The 20,000-nt window shown below is 42.8% G+C and overlaps 1 protein-coding gene across 2 annotated transcripts in view; it reads left to right on the top strand.

Moving 5' to 3' along the window:
• Positions 1-20,000, top strand: part of eps8l2 (EPS8 like 2) — a 66,345-nt gene that overhangs the window by 18,433 nt on the left and 27,912 nt on the right. For both annotated transcript variants that reach the window (XM_055155842.1, XM_020933068.2), the window contains 5 exons: positions 1,841-1,891; positions 3,210-3,256; positions 13,716-13,780; positions 18,376-18,537; positions 19,910-20,000. The exon at positions 19,910-20,000 is cut by the window's right edge and continues 59 nt beyond it. In XM_055155842.1, coding sequence (XP_055011817.1) covers positions 1,845-1,891; positions 3,210-3,256; positions 13,716-13,780; positions 18,376-18,537; positions 19,910-20,000 — 412 coding nt within the window. In that variant the 5' untranslated portion in view covers positions 1,841-1,844. The remainder of the gene's footprint in view (positions 1-1,840; positions 1,892-3,209; positions 3,257-13,715; positions 13,781-18,375; positions 18,538-19,909) is intronic.

The raw sequence follows: 20,000 nt of genomic DNA, 5'->3' as shown, positions 1-20,000 counted from the left end.
GATCACAGGAAAATGAACATGTGCACCTTAAATCACTTTTGTATTTTTTCTTGAGCTTTATTCTTAACTGTGCATTGTGTTTCCATGGTAACGGTGAACATTCCACCAGTGCACATGGATGTAGCACACCCCCAGTGTGATGTCTCTGTAAAGCATCACCAGCAGCTTCCTTAGTCAAGAACTTCATTTAGACCAAACATTCCATTTTCCCCAAGACCCGTGTCTCTGTCCCTGTAGATTTGTTCGTTTTATACAGAAATGTCCCAGTGTCTCTGTTTTGGACCAATCTGATCCTGCAACAGTAAAGAGACACAAACTGACTTTTGTTTGGGTAAAATACAGAAAATCTGATTAAAAACGACAGAACACAAAGAAAATGTGACTTTAGTGACTCATGTTGGTCATGAACAGTTTCTGCACAACAGTTTTCCTTCATTACTTCACTATTTATTATCACCAACCTCCACAAACCAGGGTTAGACATCACATGGACCTTAGAGTTTGAGTCTTTGTCATGGTGACGCCTGCAGGACTGTGGTTCTGTAATGACACAGAGAATGTTCCTCTGTGAGACCAGACTGAGGTTCTGCTTCAGACCCGCCGCTGTGGCCCAGACCTGCGCCCCCTGGAGGCCGTTCAATGTGAGAGCGCGTCAGGATTTTTTATAAACATACTTTTTGTACAGAAAAGGAAAAAGTTCAGATTTTATTCCTTTTAACAGATCTAAGTTCCGGTAAAGTCACGGCACAAACAACTCACACTTGAGATTGACGGGCAGTTTATTGTCCAGGACTCACACCAATAATCTGCTAAAGCTCCTCTGAAATCCTCCCGTCAAACCAGATTTTATTTACAACAAAATCTCGCCTCAGTTCAGCGTCTGTCGCCAAGTCCAGTTCTTTCTCTGTTTCACTCACGAGGCGCCGTGTTTGTTTCGATACAGACGGACGATGTGCTTCTCTGATTGGTCAAACTTTCTGAAAATGATTCTCTGTTGAACTAAAACATGTCCAGATAAATTTACAGCAGGATTTAAAGGTCTGATATGAAACAAAACTGACTCCTGTGAGGTTTAAGTCGTGTTCTAACTCTGTTCCCTCGTCGCACACAGAGCTGGAGCTGTGTTTAGTTTCATTCACACATGTTTGAGTAAATCTTTATTCTGAGTCTGTTACACCTGCAAAGCTCCAAACGCTCTGTTCCACTTTGTGATGTCATGTCTTTTGAACAGCTCCTTTTTCTCTTTAGTTCAGTTGAGATCAAAACTCCAGGACTGAAATGATCCAGGTGATTCTAGTGAAGGTGTGTGGAGTTTAAAAACACAATGGAGCACTTCCTGTATCACCACATGATGACATCACAAGGTGGAACAGGTTGTTTTTATGTGTGAGTGAAGAGCTCGTGTTAAATGTGCAGGTTTGTGAGTTAAACGTGTGAATGAAACAAAAACACAGCTGCAGGTCTGAGTGTGACCGAGGTGGAGACGTGTGAGTCGTGATTTGGACTTGACTCAGACTTGAGTCACTATTTTTAAGACTTGAGACTTGACTTGACAGAATGGACTGAGACTTGGGACTGAGACTTGGACTTGAAGGTCAGTGACTTGGGACTTGACTCAGACTTGAGGTCAAAGACTTGAGACTTGCAAAACAACGACTTGTTCCCACTTCTGGTTTGTGATGAGGAAACATTAGAACCAAAATAAACGACGTCATTTGGGGCATTTAGAGAAATACTGGACCAGGAGGAGCTCACAGTTTGAGAAACATAAAAAACATTCACCAAAATAAAATAAATAAAACTTGTATATTTGTTCATACTTCTGTTCTTCCTGTCGTAGGTGGATGCCTGGAGCCATGAATGTCGGAGGACCTCCGTCGAAGCCGTCCAAGTGAGTGCACTCCTGTTTTTGTCCTGTTTTTGTCCTGTTTTTGTCCTGTTTTTGTCCTGTTTTTTCACTCCTGCTGCTCTGCTCATATCGATCTGTGTCACTCTGCTGAGGGACCTGCCTGCAGACCTGCACCCAAAGGACCCTCCTGTCACCCACCTCCACAGAGAGGAAACTCACAGGAGCCAAAACACAACAAAGTCTCTGTGTCCTCACACAGTTTTACACTAAAGACTCAAACCCTTTTCCAAACTGTAAACATCACAGATCTGATGACCAGACTCACATCTTCACAGACGACTGGAGACTGAAGAAGAATGTTCTGGAGCTCAGGGACACTGGGGAACAAATGTACAATGTTTGAAGTGCTAAAAAGAATGAAATGAGCTTTTAATAACAGTGAATAATGAAGCAAAGACGATCATTTCCTCGTAAAGAGTAAACTAAGGAAAATGTTGAGGGGCGTGTGGCTGCAGGTCTGTGCACTGCAAAAAGCTTGGCCAAAATATAAGATATAAACACTTAAATCTATCAGAACATGACTTAAAAGTAAAAAGTAAAATCAATTTACTTGACAAGTTCTGGGGTGGGTCCTCCGGGTGCAGGTCTGTGGGGGTGGGTCCTCCGGGTGCAGGTCTGTGGGGGTGGGTCCTCCGGGTGCAGGTCTGTGGGGGTGGTCCTCGTGGGTGGGGGGTGGGTCTCCGGGTGCAGGTCTGTGGTGGGTCTCCGGTGGGTCTGTGGGTGGGTCCTCCGGGGTGGGTCTGTGGGGGGTCCTCCGGTGCAGGTCTGTGGGGGTGGGTCCTCCGGGTGCAGGTCTGTGGGGGTGGGTCCTCCGGGTGCAGGTCTGTGGGGGTGGGTCCTCCGGGTGCAGGTCTGTGGGGGTGGGTCCTCCGGGTGCAGGTCTGTGGGGGTGGGTCCTCCGGGTGCAGGTCTGCAGACAGACTCTGGCCCGGCGGAGGTGACGGGTCAGGAGCGCAGCAGCACACAGGGCCACTGTTCTGTCCTGTTTACTTTCCCCCTCGCTCCCTCTTTCCTCCTCCTCTCTGCTTCACCTGCTTCTCACTCTGTCACTTCTCACTGTTTCAGTCCAAACTCGAGTGACTCGTGTGTGTGTGTGGACTCGTGTGTGGACTTGAGTGTGGACTCGTGTGTGGACTCGTGTGTGGACTTGAGTGACTCGTGTGTGGACTTGAGTGACTGGTGTGTGGACTTGAGTGACTGGTGTGTGGACTTGAGTGACTGGTGTGGTTTTGTGGGCACGTCGGGGTTCTGGGTCTGGCAGAATGAAGCGTAACCCGGGTCGGCGTGTGTGTCGTTGCAGTGGGGTGTCGCGCTCGGACAGCAAACTCAGCGCCAAGGCCTTGTACGGTGAGTCCAGATTTATTTCCCCGCCCGACTGGCACATGCCACACCACACGCCACACCGTCCCACTGTTTCACTGTTCAAATGTGACTCACGGATTAAACGGATTTTGGATTAAATTAGTGACAAAGTTGTACAGCGAGACGGGTCAGAATGAGTCGTGTTTTTGTGCGGCGTGTGCTCGTCCTCACCTGTCTGTGGGTGTCAGCAGCACAGGCCTAAACATGACACACAAAAAGAAGATTTTCTGGCTTTATTGTCGTGCTCATCTGAAGATTATGAGAAATACTGGGACACTGAAGTCAGAGCTCTTGTTTCTTTTATGAACTTGTTTTAGATCAATATTGTGATTTAAAATGTTCAGAATGATCCACACTCAGAGATTAGAGCTAATGAGACACACAGGCACGTAAATGTATTGAAATAAGCCAAATAACCTTCAACTAAAAACAACAAATGTCATTTTTATCTTTATTTTTACTGCAGTGAAAACCTCAAATGGAGCTCATGAGGGTAAATTGGTAAATTGGACTTTGCACACGTCCATTTGTGTCTCTGTGTTCTTCATTTTCAAATCAAAATATGAAATGAAGCCGTGGATTCAGATCTCGTCTGTAGGAGCCTGTAAATGTTCTGTGACCGAACAGTGGACGTGTGCAAACCTCAAACCTGCACTGATAACAGAGACCAAGGTCCTGCTGCAGACTCTGGGACACGGACACTCTGGGACAGGAGCAGTCGTCGTGTCCCACAGTCGGCGGCAGGACCTTGGCACAGGGCGACTCTGCTCCTGTCAGGTCGTCTGTTGAAGTTCGGTCACAGCTCAAACTTTAAACTCCATTTTGTTTCACCTGAACGTCTCAAAACACAGAGCGTCTGTTTGACTCTGATCGGCTGAAGCGTCACAACAGCGAAACAAGACGAAACTCAAACTTGAGTTAAATCAGATCAAGAGAAAAGCTCAGAGTCTCCGTCTCTTTCCTCTGCACGATTTTCACAAACTAAATATTCTGTAGTGACACTAAACTAGACTGCAGGTCGTCTCTCGCTGTCGCCATGTTTGTTTTGGTTCGTTCGAGCTCTTCACCTTTGGCTCCGCCCAAACCTCAGTGCTGCGACGTGATTGGTCGCCCGATTATCTTCACAGTCACAAATCTCGCGAGAATCCATCGATCTGTGCAGGTTTATGGTGAAAACGAGTGTGTTTGTCTGTACTTGTTCTGCTGCAGCTCCAGATTGTTCTAAACACATTCAGGAACAGTTCTGTCTGTTTTGTTTCTGTTTTAAATGTAAAAGTGTTTGATTGTCTCTGTGTCCTCTGCATTTGACCCACGCCTCAGGAGTTTCAGTATTGATACCTGCTCAGATGAGTGTCACGTTTGGATCAGTGTGTGTTTTTCTCGGAGGAGCAGAGCGCCGCGCTGGCTCCACACTGGCCTGTGTTCATAGGGAGTGTCTGTTTTTGTGCCAGCGTTGGGTGGAGCTCGGCGTCTGTGGGTAAATAAAGGGAGCATTTAAAGGAGAGGAAACGTCTGGAGGAGGTTCTCGTCTTACTCAGACTCAGACAGCAGCCTCCCATCGCAGCAGAACTGTGCACATGTGAGGCTCTGCTCGGGTCTGGGCAGCTCCAGGAACAGCTGAAGTCTCGGTCTGGTTGGGCTCATTTGGCTGAAAGTGATGATCCTGTTGAGTTTGTGCTGAATTTTTGGTTGAATTACTGTAATAAACTCCTGGTATTTTCTCATAAACTCTCATGACAGTTTGGAGCTGTCAGACTCTGCAGCTTCAGGAGCTTTGAGACAAAAGAGTGAAACTTCTTATTTTCTTATTTATTTGTAAAGGGACAGAGCAGATGAAGGAAGGTTTAAAATGTAAACATGTAAAGATTATCGCCAGTGTGGCTCTTTTTGTTTCTCTTCTTACTTGTGTAACTTGCATTGTTACTGTGAGCTTGCATCTCCACAAACCCGACTCCTGCTTGTTTCCATGGGTTATATGGAGAATGTTCCACAGTGGTACCACAGTGTGTTTTTTCTCTTTCTGTTTCCGTGGCATCGTGCGGATGACGTGCTGCGTCTGGAATGTTACATAATTGTACCTGATCCGTCTCGTCGACTCTTTAAGGTCTTTTAACGTAAAGCTCCAGTGGCTCTGAATGACCTGAGGGTAACAGGACCGTTTAACCCCGGAGAGTCTCTCAGTGTCTCTGGGGGGGAGAAAAGTATAATTAGTGATCATAAATTCTAAATAAGAAGCAAAAAAAAAAAAAAAAAGCAAGAGACACGTGTGAAATAAAACATAATTATATAAATGTAAATGTACAAGTCAAAATAATGTTCTGATGTTCTAATGTTCTGTTGTTCCTGGTCACACTCAGAGCTGGACTTGTGTTTGTTTGTTTCTTTATTCTGAGTCTGTTACATCTGCAAACCTCCAAACGCTCTGTTCCACCTCGTGATGTCATGTGGTAGGTACAGGAACAAACAGTTTTTAAACTCCACACACCGTCTCTAGAATCAACTGGATCATTTCAGTCCTGGAGTCACTGATCTCGACTCAACTAAAGGGAAAAGGAGTTGAGAACTTGGAAACTACCACTTCATGACATCATGAGGTGGAACAGAGGGTTTGGAGCTTTGGACTCATAATGAAGATTTAGTCAAACAAACACAACTCCAGCTCTGAGTGTGACATTAAACATCAGAACATCAGAACATCAGAACATTAGAACATCAGAACATCAGAACATCAGAACATTAGAACATTAGAACATTAGAACAACAAAACATCAGAACATTAGAACATCAGAACATTAGAACATTAGAACAACAAAACATCAGAACATTAGAACATCAGAACAACAAAACATCAGAACATCAGAACATTAGAACATTAGAACATCAGAACATCAGAACATTAGAACATTAGAACATCAGAACATCAGAACATTAGAACATTTAGAACATTAGAACATCAGAACATTAGAACATTCAGAACATCAGAACATCAGAACATTAGAACATCAAACACAGAACATTAGAACATTAGAACATTCAGAACATTAGAACATTAGAACATCAGAACATTAGAACATCAGAACATTAGAACAACAAAACATCAGAACATTAGAACATCAGAGCATTAGAACATTAGAACAACAAAACATCAGAACATTAGAACATTAGAGCATTAGAACATCAGAACATTAGAACATTAGAACATTAGAACATCAGAACATTAGAACAACAAAACATCAGAACATTCGAACATTAGAGCATTAGAACATCAGAACATTAGAACATTAGAACATTAGAACATCAGAACATTAGAACATTAGAACAACAAAACATCAGAACATTAGAACATTAGAACATTAGAGCATTCGAACATCAGAACAACAAAACATCAGAACATTAGAACATTAGAACAACAAAACATCAGAACATTAGAACATTAGAACATCAGAACATCAGAACAACAAAACATCAGAACATTAGAACATTAGAACATTAGAACATCAGAACATTAGAACATCAGAACATTAGAACATTCATTAGAACATCAGAACATCAGAACATTAGAACATTAGAACATCAGAACATTAGAACATTAGAACATCAGAACATTAGAACAGGATCTAAAGTTCACAGGAGTCAGGTTCCGTGATACAGGAGCTTTAATGTCAGGGGTTTAGGGTTTAGGGTTAAGTTTAGGTTCTAAGTTTCAATGTTGTCATTTTTGTGTTTTATTAACATTAACTCTCTGTAGAGTTAAACTGGCCCCTGTCCTTCGCCTGAACTCCTGACGGTGTTAAACTCTGAGAATCTGAACCCGACTCTTCCGTTTGTGTTCACTTTGATTGACAGGTTCAGCCCACAGACGGTTTAGCTGAACAGACACGTCTAACCCACTCGCTGCCACGTTTCAAACAGGAAGTGTGCATGGACACTTCCGGCTCCATCAACTGTGGCCTCTGCTGCTGTGAGCCTCGTTATTCTGACTTTAAAATGTTCGTATAAATCCGCTCTACATGATCCTGGGGTTTTATCCGTTAATAAAATCCTGTTCCTAATCTGGACCTGGTTTTAATTCTCCTCTGTGACTCGTGAGCTTCATTCGACTGGAGCTGAACTCTGTGGGTGACGTCCAGTGTTTGGTGTAACGTGTTACAAAGTACACATGAGTCTGTGTAGTGACCGAAAGGACAAGCGCTCGAAATGAGTTTCCTCCGCAGGGTGGCTGAGCGCTCCCTTAGAGACAGGGTGAGGAGCTCAGTCACACGGGAGGAGCTCGGAGTAGAGCCGCTGCTCCTCCACGTCGAGAGGAGCCAGTTGAGGCTCGGGCATCTGTTCCGGATGCCTCCTGGGCGCCTCCCTCGGGAGGTGTTCGAGCATGTCCCACCGGGAGGAGGCCCCAGGGAAGACCCAGGAGATGCCGGAGGGACTATGTCTCTGGTCTGGCCTGGGAACGCCTCGGGGTCCCCCCGGAGGAGCTGGAGGACGTGTCTGGGGTGAAGGAAGTCTGGGAGTCCGTGCTTAGGCTGCTGCCCCCGCGACCCGGCCCCGGATAAGCGGAAGAAAATGGATGGATGGATGGTGTGACAAAGTAAAGGAAGTGCACTCGTCCTCCTCATCCTCCAGCACTGAGCGTCCGTCCCTCACCCGCCGAGGTGACTCCCCCGGGCAGACTGACCTCACCCGTTTAACTCTGAACAGTTTCACGTCCTCCTGGGCTCTCTCTGCAAACTTCTTCTCTTCTTTCTCTCACATTTCTTCTCGACTGTCGGTCTCGTGCCGGATTTAGCCTCAGATGGAGTTTAAGTAAAAAGAACCAAAGTAACGAAGAACGTAAAAAGAGGGTAACTGAGTAAAGTAAGAGATTACTTTTTGAAGAATTAACGAGTAACGAGCAAACTAACCTTTTTTAAAGTCACTTCCCCAACACTGGTGACGTCACACTCAGAACACTTTTTATAATAACCTGAACCACATGATGTATAAAGTCCAGAGTGTGGTTCAGGTTTTTGTAAAGTCCAGCATGGTTCAAGTTTTTCTAAAGTCCAGCGTGTGGCTCAAGTTTTTCTAAAGTCCAGCGTGTGGTTCAAGTTTTTCTAAAGTCCAGAGTGCGGTTCAAGTTTTTCTAAAGTCCAGAGTGTGGTTCAAGTTTTTCTAAAGTCCAGAGTGTGGTTCAAGTTTTTCTAAAGTCCAGAGTGGTTCATGTTTTTCTAAAGTCCAGAGTGTGGTTCAAGTTTTTTTAAAGTCCAGAGTGGTTCATGTTTTTCTAAAGTCCGTCGTGTTCGGACCGTGGCCTCTGTGACCGCTCCATCTGCTCCTAAGTGGCTCTTATTGCACACGGCTGCTGTGCAGAATTGACTGGCATAAAAGTCAGTGTTTAATAAAACATGAGCAGCTCCCCTTTCAGAGCGGCACCTGCCGCACCTGCCGCACCTGACGCCTGTGTTCAGCAGTGAAGGCTCCGGCTCAGAAGAAGTGAAAGAAGCAGAGCTGACGTCACCTCTGGACTTTCCTCTGACCAGAGTGTGTGACGTCTGTGTGTGACGTCTGTGTGTGACATCCATGTGTGTGTGTCTGTGTGTGTGTGTGTGTGTGTATGTGTCTGTGTGTGTGTGTGTCTGTGTGTATGTGTCCGTGTGTGCATGTGTCCGTGTGTCTGTGTGTGTCTGTGTGTGACGTGTGTGTGTGTGTCTGTCTGTGTGTGTGTGACGTGTCCGTGTGTGTGTGTGTGTGACGTGTCCGTGTGTGTGTGTGTGTGTGTGTGTGTGTGAGACGTGTCCGTGTGTGTGTGTGTGTCTGTGTGTGTATGACGTGTGTGTGTGTGTGTGACATGTTCGTGTGTGTGTGTGTGTGTGTGTGTGTGTGTGTGTGTGACGTGTCCGTGTGTGTGTGTCCGTGTGTGTGTGTGTGTGTGTGACGTGTCCGTGTGTGTCTGTGTGTGTGTGACGTGTGTGTGTGTGTGTGACGTGTGTGTGTGTGTGTGTGTGTGTCTGTGTGTGTGTGTGTGACGTGTGTGTGTGTGTGTGTGTGTGTGTGTGTGACGTGTCCGTGTGTGTGTGTGTGTGTGTGTGTGTGACGTGTCGTGTGTGTGTGTGTGTGACGTGTGTGTGTGTGTGTGTGTGTGTGTGTCGTGTGTGTGTGTGTGTGTGTGTGTGTGTGACGTGTCCGTGTGTGTGTGTGTGTGTCTGTGTGTGTGTGTGTGTGTGTGTGTGACGTGTCCGTGTGTGTGTGTGTGTGTGTGTGTGTGTGTGACGTGTGTGTGTGTCCGTGTGTGTGTGTGTGTGTGTGTGTGTGACTGTGTGTGTGTGTGTGTGTGTGTGTGTGTGTGTGTGACGTGTGTGTGTGTGTGTGACGTGTGTGTGTGTGTGTGTGTGTGTGTGACTGAGTGTGTGTGTGTGTGTGTGTGTGTGTGTGTGTGACGTGTGTGTCGTGTGTGTGTGTGTGTGTGACTGTGTGTGTCTTGTGTGTGTGTGTCGTGTGTGTGTGTGTGTGTGTGTGTGTGTGTGTGACGTGTCCGTGTGTGTGTGTGTGTGTGTGACGTGTCCGTGTGTGTGTGTGTGTGTGTGTGTGTGTGTGTGTGTGTGTGTGTGTGTGACGTGTCCGTGTGTGTGTGTGTGTGTGTGTGTGTGTGACGTGTCCCGTGTGTGTGTGTGTGTGTGTGTGTGTGTGTGTGTGTGTGTGACGTGTGTGTGTGTGTGTGTGTGTGTGTGTGTGACTGTGTGTGTGTGTGTGTGTGTGTGTGTGTGTGTGTGTGTGTGTGTGTGTGTGTGTGTGTGTGTGTGTGTGTGTGTGTGTGTGTGTGTGTGTGTGTGTGTGTGTGTGTGATCTATGCATCTATAATAAGCCCTGGATAAGTCCCGCCCCCTCTGTCTGAGTGAGATGGAGGTCGAGCTCCAGATTCTCTCACGTCTCTGTGGATCCTGGAGTTTAACCTGCTGCTGTTCAGCTTCATGAAGGTCAGATTTTGCTGAGATTCTTCTGGAATATGAACTTTAAAAATATATATATTTATAAACCCTCGTCTCTCCTAAAGTGACCTTCGTCACACTGAGCCTCGCTGCTCTGAGCGGACGCTCGCTCTGATTGGTCTGAACTGAAAATTCCATAAATCGATGTTCTGCCGAGTCCTGGCGTTGCCTAATCTTAATCTAAACCCTAAACTCTGACCTGATCCCGCCCACATCTGATAAAAGCTTCTTAATGTAACAATAAAACTCTTACACAATCGACCTGAAGTTTGTCCATAAAGAGAAATGTCCTGATCACATTATTAAGAGTCTGCAAATGTGAAGCCCCGCCCACACACTGAAGCCCCGCCCACACACTGACCTCTCAGCCTCTCATTGGTCCACTCGGGAGGTCTGGATGTTTTTGGACCTCAGATTCACTGTTTCTGGATCTCGGCCGTTTCCGCTCGACTCGTCTGTTTTGGGCTGAAGTGGGTCAGGAGGACGCAGGAAGTGAACCACCTCGACCAGGTGGTCGCACCGGTTTGTCAAAGTCTGATCCCGTCAGATGTCAGACGCTCAGAGGTCGGACCTGGTCTGGACTTGGATGGAGACTCTGGGAACATCAGGAGCCACAGGAGGAACCAGTCACAAAAACTGTCATTGTGTCCTTAGGCAAGACACTTCACCCACACTGAGTAGTGTGAAAGTGGTGTGTGTGTGTGTGTGTGTGTTGTGTGTGTGTGTGTGTGCAGGCGTGCTTCAGTCAGTCTGCCCCAGGGCAGCTGTGGCTACAGTAGTAGTTTAAACCACTGGGTCTGGAGTGACTGAATAAAGTTCTGTGTCTTTGTGACAAACGTCTGTCACTCACCAGTCGGGGCTCAGTGTTTTACATCGTGGTTTTCCTTTTGCTTGAGGTTCGTTGTTTTGAAGTAAAATCCTCCATAAAACAAAATATAAAGTTGATTTTATTTTGTCCCTGAGACGCTTCAGCTCTGATGTTTTATGACTGAGTTTTTATTGAAACAAACCGTCTTATAAAAAACATAAAATGAATATATAACTCGTTCTGAAAGTCCATCTGAAGGTTTAAAGGGTCAGTCACCTGCTCGTCTCCATGGAGATGTTTTTGTTTTGTTTTGAATGTTCCACTGTAAAGATAAAATCAAGAGAGACAAGTACAGGCTCCATTCCAGGTCAGATCTGTGGAGAGGCGCCCCTGACCACAGAGACAGTAACTGTACAGTATTTTTGAGCAAGAGAAACACACTGGACAGATGGAGGTTTTTAATGTCACACTGTGGGACATTCAAGGCAAAGCAATAACATCTCCATGGAGACGAGCAGGTGACGAAGCCTCCACCGAAATAACGTTAAGAATCTCACGAAAACACACGACGAAAATGAACCACAAAGACGCAGAGATCAACTCTTCTGTGAAAGCTTCAGTCTCAGTATTTCTACGGTGTTTTCCACAAATACTGATTTTATTTTAGAGCAGAGATTCCAGTCGTCCCTGTGTCCCCGTCCTCTGTCCCTCTGTCCCTCTGTCCCTCTGTCCCTCTGTCCCTCTGTCCCTCTGTCCCTCTGTCCCTCTGTCCCACACATTTATACAAAACCACTTATTTGTCCCAGTTTAAACAAGAAATGTCCCAGTGTCTCTGTTTTGGACCAATCTGATCCTGCAACAGTAAAGAGACAAAAACTGACATTTGTTTTGAAAAAATACAGAAAATCTGATTAAAAACGACAAAACACAAAGAAAATGTGACGACAGTGACTCACGTTAGAGCCGAGTGCAACAGTTTTACTTCATTACGACTCGTTTCACTATTTTATTTTTATCAACCTCCACAAACCAGAGACGTCCCAGTGTTTTATTTTGAAAATCTGATCACTCTGGATTAGAGGCGACGTCTGCTCCAAGACTGAAAGAAGCATCGAATCACAAAGGCTCCTAGTGTGTCAGGTCCCTCCACGTGTGTCAGGTCCCTCCACGTGTGTCAGGTCCCCTCCCCGTGTGTCAGGTCCCCGCCCCGTGTGTCAGGTCCCTCCACGTGTGTCAGGTCCCTCCACGTGTGTCAGGTCCCCTCCCCGTGTGTCAGGTGCCTCCACGTGTGTCAGGTCCCTCCCCGTGTCAGGTGCCTCCCCGTGTGTCAGGTCCCTCCACGTGTGTCAGGTCCCTCCACGTGTGTCAGGTCCCTCCACGTGTGTCAGGTGCTCTCCCCGTGTGTCAGGTGCCCTCCCTGTGTGTGTCAGGTCCCCTCCCCGTCTGTCAGATGCCCTCCCGTGTGTCAGGTGCCCTCCACGTGTGTCAGGTCCCTCCACGTGTGTCAGGTCCCCTCCCCGTGTGTCAGTCCCTCCCCGTGTGTCAGGTCCCGTGTGTCAGGTCCCTCCCCGTGTGTCAGGTCCTCCCCGTGTGTCAGGTCCCTCCCCGTGTGTCAGGTGCTCTCCCCGTGTGTCAGGTGCTCTCCCCGTGTGTCAGGTCCCCTCCCCGTGTGTCAGGTGCCTCCACGTGTGTCAGGTCCCTCCACGTGTGTCAGGTCCCTCCACGTGTGTCAGGTCCCTCCACGTGTGTCAGGTCCCTCCACGTGTTCAGGTGCTCTCCCCGTGTGTCAGGTCCCCTCCCGTGTGTCAGGTGCCTCCACGTGTGTCAGGTCCCTCCCCGTGTGTCAGGTCCCTCCACGTGTGTCAGGTCCCTCCACGTGTGTCAGGTGCTCTCCCTGTGTGTGTCAGGTGCTCTCCCTGTGTGTGTCAGGTCCCTCCCCGTGTGTCAGGTCCCTCCCCGTGTGTCAGGTCCCTCCCCGTGTGTCAGGTCCCTCCCTGTGTGTAAAAACCCTACAGTTCAGATCTGAAATGTGATTCTTGTTTTTATTTTTCTGTTTCTAGTTTCTTGTCGATTGTTCCTTCGTGTTTTTAAAACGTGAACTTGAACAGAATCAAATTGAAACATAAATTGTAAAACCACAACTTGATATTTTTCTCAGGTTGTTCAAAACTGATCCAACAATGTTCTCGTGTCCATCTCTGTTTAATCACACAGAACTTTAAACTCGTATAAAACTACAGTCGTATATGAAGCTGCTCGTCCTGTTGTGACGTCATGAGTGTTTTACTGTTATGGAGCAGTGATGTGGAGGACAGATTTTACTTCCTGGTTCGAGCTTCTAATCGTCCGTCCTTCAAAGTGCCTCATTAAACCGTCCTCCAGCAGATGGACCCGTAACGTTTGAATGAGACGTGATATGAAAAGAATGATTAACCGCAGATACACGGCGTCGTAAACCGCAGCAGGACTCTAATCTCCAGCACCTGGTTTAACCTCCAGCTCAATCATTGACAGTGATTTTTCCCACAAGGCCGAGCGTTTCCGCCTCCAGACGCACAAACATGAACGCTCTACACACCAACGGTCTGTGGACGCCACGGGTTTTTAAACTGTGATTTCAGCTGATTCTGATTTATGGTTTGTTTGTGACGGTTTTATTTCCTTTTGTCGACAGAACAGCGGAAAAAATACTCCAACTCCAACTACATCATGCAGGAGACGTCGCAGTACCACGTCGAGGTAAGACACGGATTTACACTGTTTTATGTTAAACATCCTGTTTTATATCAAACAAAACTGAGCCGAGTGAGTTTTAGTCCATGTTCTGACGCTGTTCCCTCGTCACACTCACAACTCGAGTCGTGTTTGTTTGAGTAAATCTTTATTTTGAATCTGTTGCATCTACAAACCTCCAGACGCTCTGCTCCACCTCAACACCTCCTTTTACTTTTAGTAGAGATCAGGACTCCAGGTCTGAAATGATCCAAATGTTTCTAGTGAAGGTGGGTGGAGTTTTTTAGAAACACAGTGGAGCACTTCCTGTATCACCACACTGCAAAAGAGCTTGACCAAAATGTAAGATAAAAACATTTAAATCTATCAGAAAAGGACTTAAAGTAGAGAAATGATGTGTCAGTGCAGCAAGATCATTTTACTGCTCAAGTCATTTTGAAATAAACGAGAATGAAGCTTCTGAGGTCAGTTTTTATGAGCTGGAAATAAGTTTAGACTTAAAACCAGTTTGTGATTAGTTCATGACCTGATAATAATTTTCTAAATAAAGTAAAATTACAAAAAATGTTAAATATTAACAAAACAGCACAAACAAAACTGAAAGAATTTATGTAATAGTTTGCAGTTTTTTAGTAAATTTTAACATTTTCAGTTGTTGTGGCGACGACATCAGACAAAAATAGAAACATGTTAAGAACCAGAATCACACAAATGAAACTTTTTGCAGCACAAAACATTTAGTCTTTTTAGAGAGTTTTGAAGCTTCCTGGGGCTGTGACCCCAGTGTGACCTGTTCATATCTCCAGAACTAAAGCAGCACAAACCATGGACTTAGTTTTTGTAGGTTTGTGTTTGATGGAGGCGACTTCACGCAGTCTTGGACAGAAAAGAAAAAAAATATAATAATTACCTCCGCCAAGGAGGTGATGTTTTTGCCGGTGTTTGTCTGTTTGTTTGTTTGTCTGTTTGTCTGTTTGTCTGTTTGTCTGTTTGTTTGTCTGTTTGTTTGTTTGTCTGTTTGTTTGTCTGTTTGTCTGTTTGTTTGTTGTTGTTTGTTTGTTTGTTTGTCTGTTAGCAACATAACTCAAAAAGTTATGGACCGATTTTGATGAAATTTTCAGGATTTGTTGGAAATGTGAAAAGGAAGAACTGATTTCATTTTGGGGCTGATCCGGAAGAAATCCTGGATTCTGGATCACTTTGAAATTTTAGTTAACATTGTGGTAAATGGGGCCAAAAATTTTGTTTCTCAATATCTCGATTAATTATTGACCAAACCCCATGAAATTTGACTCAGGGATGGACAATGGGATCCTCTTTCATATTCCAAAGGCTGATCCGGATCTGATCCACAAGACTGATTTTATCACAATTTATATAAAAAATGGGGATAGTCCTTGGCGGAGGTCTGCGCTCTCTGACTGCTTTTCTAGTAATAATAATAATAATAATAATAATAATAATAATAATAATAATAATAACAGTGCTCATGAGTTCAGTTCACTGGTTCTTCTGAGTGAATATTCCACTTTCTAAACCAAGAATTCTTCAGAATCATCCACATTTCTTCTCCACACTCACCTGCTTTTTGGCCTGTCAACATTATTGTCTCATCACATTCTTTGTAGGAAAAATGTGTCTTTAAATCGTTCTCTCGATTTGTTTATAGAATTAAATGTATAATTTGTGATGAAACAAAACAGAACTCCAGGTTTGTGTGTGACGAGGAAACGACATCAGAACAGATCAGAGGAAAGAGTCATAAACAATGACCTCATTTTTATTCACAGATAATCCAAAGACACTATTAAAGATAAACTATGGAACTTTTCTGGGTAATTGTCGGTCACCTGTTGTCCTCATGGAGATGTTATCGCTTTGCCTTCATAAAACGTTTCACACTTTGGCATTTCACCGACTGGGCTCCGTGAAGACAAACAGGTGACATCAGCAGGTCAAGTCACAGGTCAGATCTGTGGAGAGGCGACGCCGCGACCTCAGGGACCGAACAAAATAAAACTGAATACAAGATGGAATAAAATACTCAAACAAACACAACTCCAGCTCTGAGTGTGACCAGGAACAACAGAACAACAGAACAACAGAACAACAGAACAACAGAACAACAGAACATCAGAACATTAGAACATCAGAACATCAGAACATCAGAACATTCAGAACATTAGAACATCAGAACATCAGAACATCAGAACATTAGAACATCAGAACATTAGAACATTACAACATCAGAACATCAGAACATTAGAACATCAGAACATTAGAACATCAGAACATCAGAACATTAGAACAACAGAACAACAGAACAACAGAACATCAGAACATCAGAACATCAGAACATTAGAACATTCAGAACATCAGAACATCAGAACATCAGAACATTCAGAACATCAGAACATTAGAACATCAGAACATCAGAACATCAGAACATTAGAACATCAGAACATCAGAACATTAGAACATCAGAACATTAGAACATTACAACATCAGAACATCAGAACATTAGAACATTAGAACATCAGAACATCAGAACATCAGAACATAGAACATAGAACATCAGAACATTAAACATCAACATCAGAACATAGAACATTAGAACATTAGAACATCAGAACATCAGAACATCAGAACATAGAACATTAGAACATCAGAACATCAGAACATCAGAACATAGAACAGAACATCAGAACATCAGAACATCAGAACATCAGAACATCAGAACATTAGAACATTAGAACATTAGAACATCAGAACATCAGAACATTAGAACATCAGAACATCAGAACATTAGAACATTAGAACATCAGAACATCAGAACATTAGAACATTAGAACCGGAGTTAAACAGGAGTCAAGTTTGTGTGATTATTGGAGCTTTTGGTTCATGTACCATTTGTTCTTTTGAATTTCAATGAAGAACCAAAAACAGTTTATTTCATTTTTCCGTTTTAGTGTAAAAAAAAACAACCAAAAAACCCAACAGATTTCGACGGCTATTTCCAATATTTAATTTAAAGTTTATTCCAATAAAAACATTTTCGTGCCTATTTTAATTTATGTATTTTATTCTCTTTGGTTTATCTGAAATTCTGCTGCTGAAGGACGAACCTGAAAAATTATTGCAGTTTTTTAGCGACGAGTTTATTTTCTCGTCTTAGAAAGTCACTGTTGATCCACGACGAGAAACAGAAGCAGAGATAAACTTTCCTTTGTTCAGACGACGCTGAGCAGCAGAGCTTCAGATAAACCAGAGAATCAAATATCAACATTAAAATAGACACAAGACTGTTTTTTTTAAATAAACTTTAAATTAAATATTGGAAATAGAGGTCGAAATCTCTTTTTTTGTTTCAGACTAAACGGAAAAATTAAATAACAAACTTTTTTTATTATTATTATTATTATTATTATTATTATTATTATTATTATTATGTTTATTTATTTCGGACAGTAATACATAGAACATAAATTAAATTTTTTTTTTTTAAATTAATAAATAATAATAAAAAAAACAAAACTTAAATACATAGATAGAACACAAAAAGTAACTATTTCTATTCTATAATAACAGGCAAAATAAATGTTACGCAGACTTTTCCTTGTGTCTGAAAAAGGAGTGGGAGGAAGTAAATACTTATTTAACCCCACCCCTTTTTTCTACAGTCCCAAATTAACGAAGAACAAATACAGACGTCTCATTTCCTGTACATTATAAAGAATAATTGCACAGTACCTACACTGCATTACAATCTAACAGACAACAACAAATATATGTATATTATGTACACAGATACAGTACACATCATATACACAGATATAATATATACATACCTACATACACATCACATACCCATGCATACATATATATATATATATATATATATATATATATATATATATATATATATATATATATATATATATATATACTATACACATATATACACCCATATACATACACATACATATACATACACATACATATACATGCACACATAGACCCTAAGCACTCATTTCTTCCGCACAGTATTTTGAAATAATTATTTTTTTAATTGCCCTTTTGAATACATGTTTATTCGAACAAAGTTTTAATTCTATTTTCAAGTTGTTCCATAATTTCACACCACAAACAGAGACACAAAAACTTTTTCTTGTCGTTCAAGCACGAGGTCATTTAAAATTCAAAACGCCTCTTAAGTTAGAGTTTGTTTCCCTTTTACAAAAAAGTAGTTGATTTTTTGGTAAGTGTGTATTTTTAGCTTTAATGACTTGTGCAGTTTGGTACAGAATCAAATCATTCAGTTTGAGTAATTTGGCATGAATAAACAGTGGATTAGTGTGGTCATGAAATTTGACTTTATAAATAATTGCTTTTTTTTGAAGTTTTATCAATGGTTCTATCGCAGTTTTATAGTTATTGCCCCAAATTTCTGCACAGTCTGTTAAATATGGTAAAACCAGTGAACACATCTGATAGTTTTTCGTTCTTAACTGAATTTGAAAAGAACAAATGGAACAGAGAAGTTTTAATGATGATGAGTAACGGGTGATTTCTGAAATATTAAACGTGTTTGTCCCTCGCAGCATCTCTCCACGTTTATCATGGACAAAAGTGAATCCATCGCCACCGTGGACGACGCCATAAAGAAACTGGCTCTGCTGGACAAAAAGGACAAGATCTGGACTCAGGAGATGCTGCTGCAGGTGACGGACCAGGCGGTGCGGCTGCTGGACTGTGACACGCAGGTACAGACCCCCACCCCAGCACCGATCACACAAAACAAAATCACCTCCACTTTTACAACATCTGAAATATGAGTTTATATTTAATCTGATTTAAAACTGAACAAACTCAAATGTTCATGTTTTATGTTCCAAACTGTGACTCGCTGCACTTTCCACTTTCACTTTATTTTATAAACATGACAGTTTCCAGAGTGCAGCACAAACAAATCAATACGATAAAAGACAATAAATCATAAATAAAAACAATACATAAAAAGTGTTAAAATTTATAAAGATTTTTTTTTTTAAAGATAAAAAATGAATAAAATCAAATCTTTGACGGTTCATTATTGTCTTCTTTAAGTTCCTATGAAGCTCATTTCACTTCAGATTATTATATTTAAGGTTTTACAAAATAATTTACAAATATTTTTCTAAGTTTGGCCATTTTTAGGTTTAGAATTTTACTTCAATTGAAAACTGTGAGCTCATTTGTGACGTCTCGTTAAGTAATGCCATAACTGTTACCTGGGACAAAACTGCTCCAGTGTCACTTTGTATTTTATTTATTTATTTGTTTTTATTTTATTTTAAACAATATTATAAATAAGAATATAAGAAAACACCTTTAGTTTGTTGAAATCATGTCAGAAAAACATGTTTCTTGCCAAAAATGTAACTGTAATTCCTGTAATTTTCATCATATTTTTCAAGTGTAAAACTATAATTTATGTTGACAACAGGTTTAGGCCGATTATCCCACAAAGCCTCAAACGCACTTTCATTTTCAACCAAACTTTTCCCACAGACGGTACAAAGACTAAAGGAGTGTGACACTCGCTTCACTCACACTCACTCTACTATTCAAACTAAAAATCTACTTGATGATGTGGAGATTCACACAGACACTGATTTGTGACGTTTAAATTCTCCACGTCTCCAGGAGCAGAACATGAGTTGAGTTTGTCGTGTGACTAATGAGTCTCGTTGTTTGTTTAAGTTTTGTTCTTTCTTCTCTTGATCGTTGTGGAGAAATTGTTCATGAAGAATGTTTCTTCTTTGTGGAGTTTGTTGGTTGAAGATTTATGAAACTGCTGGAGAATACGACACATTTACACAGAAAAACATTAACCGGAAGTTCCACAAACCTGCAGCGTGACACTTCAGACCAGTTTTCAGAAGGTCTGTTGCTCAGGTGTGTTAGTGTCTCACCAATCAGGGCGCAGTCGTCACAGCAGGAATCAGGAGAGAAGAAAAAGAAATGAAAACACACAAAACAAGTCAGGGAACAGGAGAACTGAGGCTGTAACATCTTCCACCTTAGAAGTTCCGTGGTGCAGCTTCGGATGAACCTTTGGACAAACCTGTGTGAACGTTGGTGTTTGTGTTGAAGGAGGAGCTGGAGAACTTCCCCATGTCCACCATCCACCTGTGCCAGCCCGTCCTGAACAAGACCCGGTACCCGTCTGTGCTGCTGCTCGTGT

Source organism: Boleophthalmus pectinirostris, unplaced genomic scaffold, assembly GCF_026225935.1.
Source record: "Boleophthalmus pectinirostris isolate CB_2022bp ecotype Guang Dong unplaced genomic scaffold, ASM2622593v1 HiC_scaffold_2, whole genome shotgun sequence".
NCBI classification, from domain to species: Eukaryota; Metazoa; Chordata; class Actinopteri; order Gobiiformes; family Gobiidae; genus Boleophthalmus; species Boleophthalmus pectinirostris.
The sequence above is the reverse complement of the archived record's forward strand: the minus strand, read 5'-3'. Positions and strand labels throughout refer to the sequence as shown.